This window comes from Pipra filicauda, unplaced genomic scaffold, assembly GCF_003945595.2.
Source record: "Pipra filicauda isolate LSUMZ 115617 unplaced genomic scaffold, ASM394559v2 scaffold13_size5146498_pilon, whole genome shotgun sequence".
Taxonomy (NCBI): Eukaryota; Metazoa; Chordata; class Aves; order Passeriformes; family Pipridae; genus Pipra; species Pipra filicauda.
This window is the reverse complement of record NW_024103874.1, coordinates 2,297,618-2,311,447: the sequence shown is the minus strand read 5'-3', so window position 1 is coordinate 2,311,447 and position 13,830 is coordinate 2,297,618. Positions and strand designations below refer to the sequence as shown.

At 44.5% G+C, this 13,830-nt stretch overlaps 1 protein-coding gene across 2 annotated transcripts; it reads right to left on the bottom strand.

The window, feature by feature from the left end:
* Positions 1-518: 518 nt before the first annotated feature.
* On the bottom strand, positions 519-13,830 carry NPEPL1 (aminopeptidase like 1). 2 transcript variants are annotated; one of them, XM_027710498.1, is made up of 12 exons: positions 13,653-13,830; positions 12,609-12,794; positions 11,299-11,469; positions 8,888-8,977; positions 8,142-8,223; positions 7,802-7,944; positions 7,168-7,245; positions 4,562-4,662; positions 3,806-3,929; positions 2,957-3,133; positions 2,199-2,309; positions 519-1,417 (listed from the first exon to the last, which is right to left on the bottom strand). In XM_027710498.1, exons 1-12 carry the CDS (start codon positions 13,800-13,802, stop codon positions 1,259-1,261), a joined length of 1,572 nt encoding a protein of 523 aa, XP_027566299.1. In that variant the 5' UTR covers positions 13,803-13,830; the 3' UTR covers positions 519-1,258. The 2 variants fall into 2 exon arrangements, with proteins under 2 accessions (XP_027566299.1, XP_039234454.1); XM_039378520.1 differs by lacking the exon at positions 519-1,417 and adding an exon at positions 1,451-1,732.

Genomic DNA, 13,830 nt, shown 5'->3' with positions numbered 1-13,830 from the left:
AAACCAACACCAGTTCTCCAGAGATCCCCTCTGACACAAGGAAAGGTACAATCCATCCCAGCCCAGCTTGACTTCACCTGCAAAGCAGCCAACTGTGTGCTGGGGGGGATTTTTCCCCATTGACACTGGTGGGGAGCCAAGGAATGTTTCCAAAGGCTGATGCTGGAACCACGGGACAGGGACTCGGTCGCTCCGTTCCCAGCGCTGACGTGACACAAACTGGGACAAGTCACTTCCCGAGGTGTCCCAGCCAAACCAGTGCCCGTGAGCAACTGTGACTGGCCTGCACAGACACTCACACTGTGCATCCCCAGCTGCTGCTGAATCCAACAAATGCAGTGAATCAATCAGTTCTCCAGAACTGCCCCCAGCTGCTCAGTGGAAGCGGTTCCTCTCTTAGGCCTGGTTTGGGATGTGAGTGCTGGGAAGAGGAATGTGGACGGAGGAATGACGGAGTGCACGAACTCTCGGAGCACTCAGTGTTCTCAGAAATGTAAATAACACCACCGAACACCACATGGGATATGTAAGCTTCTTTAATAATAATAAATTTATGAAGTGGCAGGAAGCCACCACTTTGTAAACCGATTTTACTCAATCACAGTCCCTCTATTGTTTTCCTCATTTAACGTGAATACATTCTGTAATTTGTATGTGAAACAACTACACAGAGATATGTTCTGAACCCCTCTTGCTGATTTCACTGGTCAGAAAAACATTAAACATGCGGAAACAGCACCTTATTAAAACTATAGGCCTTTTCTCATTACATCTCCTTTTCCTAAGCTAAAATGTCTCTGAATAAGCCAAGTCTACAGAGTTTTTTTACTTTGTCCCGTGTTCTGAGATGTAGAGGGGCCTGCAGAGACGTCTGATAAAACCTCACATATAATAAGTAATTCAGAAGGCTTTGTAAGCAATAGCTGCAGTTGCTTCTTCAGACTAGAGAGAGCTTCTCATGCATTAATGCACTTAGTTAGGTTTTGTGAGGAGCTCAGAGGAGGACATGCCCTCTTCCTGATACAGTTAGTTGAGCCTGGACTCTGCACCACTGATATTGTTCAGCAACTGTGTGCACCAATAATTTAAAAAAAAAAACAATACATCAGGCTGTTCTTATCAGAAACAAATAATAAATCTTATCATGATAGTAAAAAAAAAAAATGGCAATTTCTGATGTGTGACATTTTCATTGCTTGAGAATGAATCAGTGCAAAGTGAGGTAACCCACACCCCCATCCCTCGGGGCTGGGGCGCGTTAAACCAGGCGCCGTCTCTTGGAATCCCTCTCCATGTCTTCAGTGGGAGAGTCTCCATTGCACCCAAGAGGAGACACCAAGTTTAGCAAAGGGTCTTCAGATGCCCCTCCAAACAGGGACAGCAACAAAGCCACGCCATAGCCAGTAGCTCGTTCACCCTAGAACAGAACCAGAACCACACAGTTCGCACCTTGGATTGTATGAACCGAATTTAGTTTTAATTTACCCCCTCACTCAGTCACAGGAATGATGGTGAAGAGCCACAGCCAACACTCAGGGTCCCTGGCAGGCCTTGTGCTGCTGTATCCTCACTGCTACTGGAATCTGTCCTGGCTGGATTAACCCAACACATCGGCTGATTCACATGAGAACAGAGCTCACACTGACTCGAGCCTGGATTTACACCAGCATTGTTCAGGGCAGGGAATCTTCCACCCAGCCTGAGCGTGGATTTGGAGCTGAAGCTGAATAAACTGGGTTTAAAAAAAAAAGGAGGCAGGGGGAGTAAATTGGCTTGGTTTTTAGGAAAAAAAAAGAATATACACAAGTTCTATCAAAGGGAGGAGGGGAAACCCCCAAGAGGGAACATGTTTTCTCTGCTGCAGGTCAGCAGGCAGGATGATCAACTCTGGTCAATCATCTTAAAACAACATGGGTGAAAATGGAAGGCTGGGATTACTGCCATGAACAGAAAGCAGGCAAGTTGTCAAAGCCTACAATGATAAAGATGTTGCTGATTAAACTGTCTGTTAGAATATTCTTAGAACCAAAATGAAAAATACAAACAGATGAAACTACCAAACCAAAGAAATTCGCAACAGAGACGACGAGTCAGCTTTTCCCAAGAACTCTTCTCCTCCTGATTCTGTCCCTCTGAACTGGATGGACACAACTCAGAGCCCCTGCAGGTGTCTTTACCCACCACAAGAACATACTCACTGCGTGCACGGGCGCAGCAATGTCTATATGGACCCAGACCCCAGGCCAGTCGAAGCCGATGTGGGAAGCAATGAAGAGCCCGGCACAGGAGCTTGGAGTATTGTCTCTGTCCTGCAGGAACAGTAAACATACAGCTGGTCTTGTAAGAAAAGAAAATGGCAATGGTTTATTCTGCCTACAGAAAAGGCAGTTATGCAAATCTTGTTCAAAGCTTAATCAATGGCCCTAAACCAAACCATCTCTGCTGTAAATCCTTTGAATCTGTCCCTGGTAGCAGTCCCTGCTCAATTCCTGCTCTGCCCATGCTCCTTCTTGTAGTGTTGTTGGAACTTAACTACACATTGTAACTCTCAAATGCAGCAAAAGCAGCTGCAGCAATTCCTGAGGTCTCTTTCCTCAATTTCCAGTTACAGCCTCTGCTGGTTATGCATGATCTGAGGAATACCCGTCTTAACTTCCTAAACAGTCTCCATCCAGGAATGGATTCATTTAGGGCCATGTTTAACAGGCAAGCAGCACAAAGACACCTTTGCAGCTGACCACCCCATTTAAAACTGACACTGAATGTCACTGCAGCCACATACAAACTGCAAAGGCCCAGGGAAAAGGCCCTGAAGTCCAGAACAATATGGCCACTTCTGAAAGATTAGAACCCCCAGGAAGAGCTTCCAGCCAGCTACCAGCAGGCCAGCACACTGCCCAGAAAACACACATTTTTAGGTAATAAAGAAATTTAAAAGAAAAAAAATCATTCTTACTGCCACAGAGTTCTTCATATCAGCTACAGCAGAGGTAAATTCACTGAAGTGCAGCTCAGGGCAATACACCAGAGGATGGACCAAGTCTCCACAGTTCCTGCCAGCTTTAACACAAGCCTTTTCCCACTCTTCATTATTGGTAAGGACAGCAGCATGGTACTTTCCTGTAGCAATTCCCTAGTGAGACAAGAGACAAAATCAGGAGGAAGTGACCTTAACTGCGCTGAGCAGGATAATTCTGTACAATTCTCCCTCACCATCAAGAGCTGCTTTCCATCTAACAAAACTACCAAGAAAAAATGGCTCAGAACTACTCCACAATAAATTAATGCTACAAAGACATTGTAGCTCCTGCTGAATATTTTTAATTTTCTGAGAATCCATTCTGTGGTGAAAGTCTTCATTTGTATGTCCTATTCAAATCGCTGTCCCAAAAACATATTTATTTGTAATTACTGAGTAAGCAAACTCTATCACTTTGCAATTATTCATCCTTAGAAATAAAATTAAATAAGAAACAAATTATAAATAAAAAATCGAAAATGCACACAAAGAGGATACCCCAGCAATGTGTGTCCATCACAGTCTGAATGTAACACCCTGATTCATTGGAAAGGTTGCTTCCCTCCAAATGCACAAAACCCAGGAGCCACCAATAAGCCACTTTTCCAGTAGGACAACGATGGGAAAGGATTCAATTCAAAGAATTGATGTTTACACCACTATATGCAACATTCATGCTTCTAAAATTTGCCACCGTTTCTCCTCCTGATATGAACACCAGTTCATTCTCTAGAAAATTACACAAGAATAACTGCTCCCTGCTCACCAGCCATTCCAGGTCAGTACCTGAGCTCCAGTAAGAGTGGCCATGTCCAGGATGATGTCAGCTCCAAGATCTTTGCATGCATAAGCTACTCCATCAGCCAGTATCAGTCTGCCTTCTGCATCAGTGTTATTGATTTCCACAGTTCTAGGAGCAAGAGAGAGGGCATTTAAGACAAGAGTGCTTCAGGCTGGGAGTTAAGACTCACCTGCCTGGACCAGAACACTGGAGGAGAGCAGAGTCAAACACAATGTGCTTTCTTATTTGACCCTGACAGTCTGTACAGCTGCTTATTCCCCAGCTCCAAGCATCCAGAGCACACATGGAAAAGGGATATGACAGCACTGTCCTCATGGCAGGGTCTACTTGTTGGGCCTGAGTGATGCTCAGCATGTTGAGCTGGGATTCTACAAATTACTGCCACAGAGGTCACATACTCTGCTTAAAAGAGATTCTGATCAATGGTAACCTCTGTGACTGAGACAACATGGACTACAGACGGATACAGAACACTGGCTGTACTACAAAAAACCACCTAAATTTGAGTGACCTAAGGAAGCAGCTCATATTATATATATGTACTTTGCTATGTATTTACACACTCAACAGAAAACTCTAAGCACACTTAAAACTCACTGCTATGGCTGTCTGAAACACTATCATCAATATTTAGGGAAGCTGATTAGGGGCAGGTTCACCATTTACATGGCTCTCAGGTAAACAGAACCAAAAATCATGTTTGCTCTCAGTTTCTGGGAAAAGGACAAACACAATCTTACTTTCCAGAGTAAAGAACATGAATGTCATCAGGTCTTGTTGCCCGTGGTCCGACTGCGTTCTCGGCCAGACAAAACACAGCATGAAGATTGTCTTTAAAACCCTGTAAAAACCACGGGAGAGAAATGGCTTTTGAGTCACATCAAGATAATTTATTTGGACTGAAATCAATGAAGGATTATGACTTCTTGACAATAATGCCACTAATTTCATGGGAAATCTGTGTTTCTTGGAGGGTGACGTGGGTGTTTGTCGGGTTTTTTTCATGTGTCATTCCTGCTGGGAGGCACACAGCATCTTCAACCTGTTTATTTTCCCCTTAGCCTACAGCCTTCTGGTATATCTCATACTGGTTTGCTTTGGTTTAAAATCAATTATGGATGATATTTTAAAATCTATGATGATTTTGTTATTTATGCAGTAGTTGTATTGTGTGGAGGGATCCTGGAACAGACAGGGAGACAGCAGACTTTAACAAACAAAAACACAGTTCCTCCTCAACTGGGATAGTTAGTCCTAATAACATTAGATCCTGAGGGAAACCAGGGCCAGTTTTACTGTTAATCTCTTGATAGAAGTCCCTGGCTGAAGAAATCTGGGCTTCCTGAACCAGCTCATGTTCTGAAGTCTAAAGGACAAATGCATCAATCAAAACCTTTCAAAATAACGGGCAGCATCTGGAAGCCAGAAGGTAACTTTGCAGTTTCTCAGCCAGTTAGATGGGCAAACAGCATTGCTGGTGAGACAACCTTCCATCCATGACCCTCTGCTCTTCCAAAATGGTCTGTGCTGCAACCCCCCACTCTGTTCACAGTATCTCACTGGACTGCACTGAATTTTCCTCCTCCTAGAGAGATGTGAAAATCTGCTTCCAGTATCAGTTGCCCTTTCCTGAATCTCGTTCTGTCTGTAGCTCTCCAAAAGCAGCATTCACTGTGTTAACATGCAGGATCAAGAAAGAATTCAAAAATTTGAGTGTTTTTCTCTTCTCCATTATGTTAGAAAGCTCACAATAGATGAAATGCATGTTTCTAGGAAAAAAAAAAATCACTTGCTGAATTTTGCTATCCAAAGCCTTTTAAAACCACATTGTGAAACTGCTGAGCAGCATGCAGGCAGGTATTTTCTGAGGATAGATAATAACCTCTGCCCCTCTTCCCACTGAGCTTTCTATCCAACACCCATTTCCCAATTCAGTCTCTGTGACAAAGCACAGCTCATTTAAACCTCTTCCAGCTTTCATCCTTAAAATCATTTAAAAACCCCAGTTTTGAAACAGTAACAAGAACAAATTCTTCCCACTGCCTATCTGAACATGTTTTCTGCAGGGATGACATTAACAGGTCTTCTTACATGAGGTTGTAAAATTAAGCACTGAGCTGATTCTTTTGTTTTTACACATAAAGGCACAGATTCTCCAGGCTCAGTTGGCCCAAACCTATCAGTGCCAGTTTATTCACTGTTACAGGAATTGTATATGACATGACAGATCACCTGCATTCACATCTGCTGTGATTGTGAATGGACTTCTCTCAGTGCAGATAATCACACACAAAACTGCTCTGGAAACAAGGACTGAATCACTGAAAGAACAACATCCATGGCTTTCCCAGACTCTCCCAAAGCCCTGTGTAAGTTCCAGCTCATGTCCCTTGCAAACCTGTAATTTAACTTTCTGAAGGAGTTAATTATGGCAAGGTAGTCGTTCTGCCTAAGATGCAGCTCACACATCTGGTTTCAATTTTAATTCTCTGCAGATAACTGCGAAGTTTACAATCTTTCCATATCAAACACGCTGCCAGGGCCAAGGCACAGAGCTAAACTATTGGGAAATGGGAATTTGGCAGTGATCAGCCCCTGGATGAAGCTTCCATCAGATCTATGCATTAATCTGCAGCAGTAAATATTCTTTGAACTTTGGATACTCCTTGGAGGCAAGAGCTGCTCTGTCAGCAAGACTCAGTCATTGGATTTGTGGAGAGGGCAGAGTTTTATTGGCAGCAGCCACTTTTCCCCAGCTCATACTGTTCAAGTGCAATATGCATTTTTTAAATTCTTCGTATTTCAATACCTGGCTTCTTCTCAGCTCCCCCAGTACTTTCTGACCACAGAAGCAAACCAACAAGCAGCTCCTGGTGAGACTAGAGCTGCCATTTCCCCAGTAGGTTAATATTAGACCTGGCACAGGATTTGGAACATGGAAAGACTTCATATCCCAGAGTTGCTCATCCCCTTCTTTGCTAAGGTGACGACAGCTGCCCCAAATCCCACAGCTTAAACAACATCAGCACTGGATAACTCAAGTAAAGATCTGATTCAAGGAACTAGAAACCACTCAGTCCACAGAACCAACTCTGAAATTCAAGAGAGACTTTTGAAAAAAAAAAAAAAAAAAATCAGCACTCAAGGAATTTCTCACAATTCTCAAGATCCCAGTGAAATATTTTCCTGAAATAGCAGAGAGCAGGGTGGCTCCAGCTCACTCACAGCAGTGTCAGGTCAGACCTTCAGGATTAGACCGGCCTCCATATCTGGGAATACATCCAAAAGCCAGACTGCTCCTTGGCAATGCTGGGATACATGATATCAATTAACACATTTTACTTACTTGCTTTACAGTGGCTTTGAAGGCACCCAAAATAGCAGCTGCTCCACCACAGTCTCGTTTCATTCCAGGCATAGTAGTCTGTTTAAACAGAACCATAGAATATTTTTTTCTCTTTAAAAGAGAATTTCACAGTAATGCCTGCTAGAACTAGTGTTTCTGATGCTTCTGTGACTCTGGTTTTGACAGTGCTCAGCTGCAGCAGAAACAAGGAACATGTGCATCTATTTATTGGTGGATCTGGCCTTAGAACTGAAAAATACTAAACCTTTGCTGCTAATTTGTTAGAAAAGCAAAATTAAAAGGGTTGTTTACAAGTTTCACACTGAGGCTAACTCCAGTGGGTTTTGGTTTAATCTCTGAAATCAGAAATTAAACATCTTTGTTTCTAGCTTTCTCCTAGCAGTGGGCAACATTTAAAGGGCAAAATATCAGGTTGCTATTTAATTGCTCTGTAAAGTGTTCCTTGAATCCCATTTGGTCTTCACCCCTAATAGTTTGTGTCCATATGCATGAGAGTAGATCAAGCCTTTACTCAAAAAAATGTCCTTTGGTTTCCTACAGACATTAACTGAATTATTTTCACCAGAAAACAACACTGTAAGTAAAGGCAGCAGCAGAACAAGTGTTTCTGTACCTTTCCCTTAATGCTGAGTCCTCCAGTGTCATACACAATACCTTTGCCCACCCAAGCAATGGTCTGTGTTGCACCATCGGGAGTGTGACTGAGAACTGCCAGGGCTGGAGGATGCAGAGCTGCCTTGCCAACTCCATAGATACCTGGAAAACAGAGAATTAAACCATTGGTGGGGAAGAAAGACTGTGGGGAGCACCTGTGGCTATTTTCTGTAAAACATCTTGGAATATTATGGGCGATAAAACTGTTTAAAAAATGCGCAAATAAAATATTACAATGGAGATGGCAAAACATTCCAATTAAATGCTAGGAAAAAAGTGGAATATTCAACAAGCTATACCTCCAAAGCCTCTCTCTTTCAGCTCCTCATCTCGGATAATGGTAGGAGTAATCCCGAGATCCTTGCCAACTTTTTTGATTTCCTTAATCATTGAAAGAGAAAGGACATTGTCAGTCAGTCATCAGGACACATTTGTGCCTTTCCACAAGTATGGGTACCCAATTAAAGGGTTTGTGTGATTTTTGCATGCATACACATACAAACATTCACAATTTTGCGAGTGGTGTAGGTTTTCCAGTGGCCTAATTCCACTGAGACATCCTTGCCTTACTATGGCATGAAATACAAATGTGACCTTTAAGCTCTGCCAGTAAAAGAAATCTTCAGAGGTAAAGGCCAACTGTTCACTCTGTTGGATCATGATGCAATAGGACAGGAATAATTTCATTCTCAACAGCTTTACGGATCCTTATGATAAAGCTCATTTGGAAATATGTCAACTGTCCCATAATTTCAGAAACTCTTATCACCATCAGGCTTAAGACAAGAAGCCAGTGTATAACCAAACCAAGAACTCCTGTCTTCTGCCTCCCAGTGTACTGTCCAAGCTGTACACTCTGCCTCCTTCCAACTTTGCAAAGTTCTACAAAATGTTAAAGGCCAAAGAAACAGCCTCAGCATCTCTGGTTTGATGTGCTTCCCACTGCTGACATACAGGTTTTGCTAGGAGACAGCTACAGTAGGTTTAGATTACTGTAGTCTAGACTTACAATTAGTAACTCTTACTCATCAGGTGCATTACCCACCTCCAGGAAGTTATCTGTGTTCATCTCATTGCACGGGGTGTCCACGATCCGAGCAGCCAGCCTGACTCCCTCTGTAGCACTTGCCAGGCACTACAGAAAGAAGGGAGGACACCTGAGAAGGGGCCTTGGCTTGGCTGGGTTTTGGCACAGCTTTGTATTTAGCCCTGTGCAGCCAACACCAGATGTGTGGTTCCTCTGGAGCACATTAATGCTTAACTGCAAGCACCAAAGGCACTGCAGAGTATTAAATAATGTTAACCAAGCTAACCATTACTTTTGTATGAGTCAAACTTTTCCATGTGCTCTAATTTCTAAGCCACTGTGTTCCTTCCCCCAGTGAACTGATATCGCAAAATTAGTAGACTTCTCCACTATCAGAGGAATACCAGGAAGGCAATGTGAAGTGGAGGAAAGAGAGATAAGAGGAAGCTAATTCAGGAAGTCACAATGAGCTTATGGGCTGCTCAGGTTGGAAACCTGCAGAGATTGTGTAATCTACAACGTGGGAAACTGCAGAGTTTGTACATGGCAGGCAGACTGGCTGAGGGTAATAGAGATTACTAAAGCAACACATTCTGTATGGCAGGCCCATGGGGAATGTGGAATATTTTATATTTGTGTTAAACATGTCTGTATCTGTTTCCTCATCCCTGTGGCAAAATGGTCTGACCTTCACCTGGACTGAGTAAAAACTTATCTGGGCAAGAGTGGGCAGAATCAAAATGATCAATGGTGAGCACGCCAAAGCTGTTTCTTCAAGAAGGTTCCTTTTGGCAAAAAAAGGACGATGGGGACACAAGACACTAAGCTTCAACTTTTAACCCCCATGAATCAACAACTTGGAGCTGTAAGACTAGGGGGAAGGAAACTCTGTGCAAGCTCTGCAGGAGCCACACTACACTGAAGACCACACACAGCAGATGGGCAAGTCAAGATGGGTTTCACAGGAATCTGAGGTGTTGGACAGTCACTTGTGCTGAGGTACTTGAAGTTTGGCTTGGCCAGACCAGCCTAAGGACTCCACACATTTTGTATCTCAGCAGACTCATAAACCTTGGCTTGCTTTGGAATGGTGCCCGATTCCCTACAATTACTTTTGATTGCTTCACTTTCCCTAAAGGGATAAGGACCTCCTCAGGAGCCAAGCTTAGTCTGGAGTGACTCCCCCTTAAGGCCATGCAGGTAAATGGAGGTGATCTGACCCAAAGGCCAAGCCCCAGGGGAACAGCAGGACTTACAGAAATGAGCTGTGCCTGTGTTTGTGTTTCCAGGGTACTCCAGAGAACGTGGATAATGGCAGTCTTTAATAAGTGCCTTGTAAAACTATGACAATCCCTGCTAGTCCTCACCATAAAATCTCCTGGACAATGCAATAGGTGTAAAATACAAGTGTTAAGGGACAGGTTTATATAAAAACATTTTACTACATGCCTCTTCTGTGTTCTACATTAGCTCCCTGGTGCTGGTTGAATTTAGGGGGTGCAAACTCAGTTTGGAGGAAGCCAGTTGTAGTTTTGGCATTGAGATCAAGGGGAAGAACAGAAGGTAGAAATAACTGCAGCTTCAAGATAAAAATAACCCAAGTGGTTTGGAATCTACCTATCTGAAGGAACTATTTTTGACACCAGTGAACTGCTTTTTCTGATTCGGGGCACGAAAAAATTGTGTAATCAACAGTTGTACTCATAGCATGCCTGTCTCTGCCACTTTCCTGAAAAATGGTCTGGCATCATTTGCTGGGGCCAAATCAGTTCACAGAGTAAGGATCAAGTACAGAGGAAAAGATACTGAAAAAAAAAGTACCCTAAAGCTGCAGTTCTGTGAATTTCACATGCAGCAACACCACATCCTTTGTCAAATCCACTGCCTAAACTTTTACAGGATTTGTACAACCTCACTGATCAGCTAAGGCAGCAGCCATCTGTACTGAAGCGCAGAACCTGGAGCACTGAACAGGGAACTCCCTAACAGCTTAACAGCAAACCTTGGAATAGCTTTTAAGTTTATGGATCTTGAAGAGGAACAAAAAAAGTGACAAGCCCAGCCATGGAAGGCAATGTAATATTAAAGGCTAAAAATACACTATTTGCATCTATGATATACATACTTCCTTGTGCTATTTGTTTGGTGTTTTCCACCTCTGAAATCTAAACTCCAAATAATATCTTCAGCCTTTGCTGCACTAATATTTCATTATTGCTACAAGTAATAGTTCAATATTTGTCCTCACAGGTGCTGTGAATGGATCCATTTCAAGGAACTTTGACCTAGGATAATTTACGATTTTAGATACGACACCCGTTCCATGTGTAGCTTGAGGCAGATGTATTTGTGCACGCAACAAACGGAAGGAAAGAAACATTTCAGGGAATAATGGGAAAAAAGGACAGAAAAAACCACAAAACTCTTACTTTAAGTGTGGCCACTTCTATTGGTCCGTTGTTCTGTCCTACCAGGAAGAACTCCACTGTGACAGTTTTCTTCTCCGTGCGTCTGGACGCGCTGGAGCGGTGTGTGAACAGCGGGAAAGCCCTGGCCAAGGCACAGGCAGAAGCGAAGACTTCAGACCTCTCACAGACCATCTGAAACACCAGCCAGCAGGGAAACACCTCAGACAACACCAGGGGATGGGGGACATGGCATTTAAAAGGATCTGTTACCTGGGGTATTATTGGTGAAGAGGGAAAAAACGGAGGTGGGTGGGAAATAACCGATCTCTGAGTCAAGACGTGCTCATTCGTCATGTTTTGCATGGATGAACAGACCCACACTGAACTGGTTCATTCCCATATGGAAATGAATTACACTGTTGGACTGTGTGGGAATTAGTACATCCTTATAAGGGAGCTGGACTGTTTTAATTACACTACTGCAATTAACACAGGTTAGCTAACAGATCAAGACAAAAAAAAAAGGCATGGGAACCACCAGTATGTGCTCAGAACAAATGAAACAAAGACAAATTTTATGAGAATGTGGCTAATATTAACCCGAAAGCTTTTTAACAGGGAGAATATTTTTCTGAAGTTCATTACAGAAATTACCAATGGAAAGCAGTTTTAGCTAAACATTTTCAAATTAACAGCAAGGGTAAAAATTAAGTAATTACTCTTGCAAATAAGTTTTTCAAGTGAAGAGTATAATTAAATTTTTTTACTGGCACGGATTGCATGAGTCTTCTCTGACAACCCTCAGATCTGATATAATCTGGAGAAGCCATAGAAACAAATCAATTCATCAGGCTCATACAGAAGATGACCAAAGCAGTCTAAGAGATTGTCCTGCAAAGGACTCACACTGGAGCATTAGTTTGTATCAGGACTTTTAAAACTCACTGAATAATACAAACAAGGCACTTTTCATGGGTTATGTGATACACCCATTGCATCCTGTATGCACCCTACATCAGTCTCCCAAAGCATTGTGCTAACATCATAAATTCCAGTTTGGAAAAAGCCACCGATGGTTCCCTTTGCATGGGCATTCCTAGTTGAAGATGTCCCATACATATCCAACCTTAATTCCCTCCAACTGCTTGAGCATGCCCAGGCTATTGCAGTCAGGTCTTGCTTATGTGTCAGCGCAAAACCACTTGTGTCAGTGTAATTACATCGGCAAAACGTGTCCACCTCCAGTCTCCTTGGAGACAGCTGAAATCCGGGGAGAGTCAAGAAAACACTCCACCAGACATTTCACCAGGGACATTTGAACAGCCACTTACAACGATGCATCTGTTGACACCTCCCGGCAGGCAGTTTCTGACCAGGCGGGTGATGAACTGCGCCGCAGACGGGCTGTTGTGCCGGCTCACCCTGGACGGCAGCGCGGCCACCGTGGCGTAGTTCAGGTAGAGAGGGCAGCTGTCCGTGGGGTTTGGGTTCAGGGTGCTCAGAGCAGACTGCCATATCTGGGGGGGGGAAAAGAAGAATTTAAAGACAAGGAACGGTGTCAGACTTTTCTCTCCATCTCGTTCCCACTACAGGCAAGGACAAGGATTTCAGGGGCTGGAAACAAAGAAGCTGTGCGTGCACTTTAAGTGCAACAACCCTCTGAAGTGAAAAGAAACAGGAAATTTGACAAACCTGTTTATTAACCAGAAAATACAAACGTACTTTCTATTACAAGCATCTGTTCTAAGCCATACGAACCACAATTTAAAACCACACTATTTAGTGCAAAGGCTGCTTCAGAGCTTCAAGTTGAGACAGTTTTCCTACTGACAAATAGAAGGACTGATTTACCAGCCCTGAACTACTGTTTCACATAGCAATTTAATTAAAACCAAACTAACCCAATAAAGGTAAATATTGTCATAAGAGACTGGGGAGAGCCCTGCAAAATGAAAAAAACCCTTGCCAAACACCCAGCGACCTAAAAGCCGCAATGCCAAACGTTCATCATTTCACCACAAGCCATCACCACCACCTCAACAAACAGATCCGCAGTGGCTGGGGAGGGAGGGGGCTCTTAACGCCAACTGTGTCCCCTCGCAGGGGGCAACGCGCCTTCCCCCGCCGCGGTGGGCACAGGGGATGCGGGACCGGCTGCCCCGGGCGCAGCAACAGGCTCGGGCCGGACCCGCCGAGGATTCCCGGGGCTCCAGGCCGGGTCCCCAGGAATGCGGGCACCGCAGCAGCCGCGGGCCGGGATCCGCCGCCGCCCCACGCGGCCGCCGGGGCCGGGCGGACACGCGGCGCGGGGCCCGCGGGCGGTGCCGGGGCTCTGAGGGCTCTAAGGGGACGCGGCCCCCGCGGCGCGGCCTCACCTCCTCGGTGACCCGCGGCTGCAGCTTCCCCCGCAGCTGCGCCCAGGGCAGCCGGTGCAGGTTGTGCAGCTGCCCCAGCACGAGCAGCGGGCGGCTCTGCGGGTCCGCCTCGCCCGCGCTGGCCTGGAACTGCAGCTGCACGTTCGCCATCTTCCTGCCCGGCCCGGCCGCTCCGCCC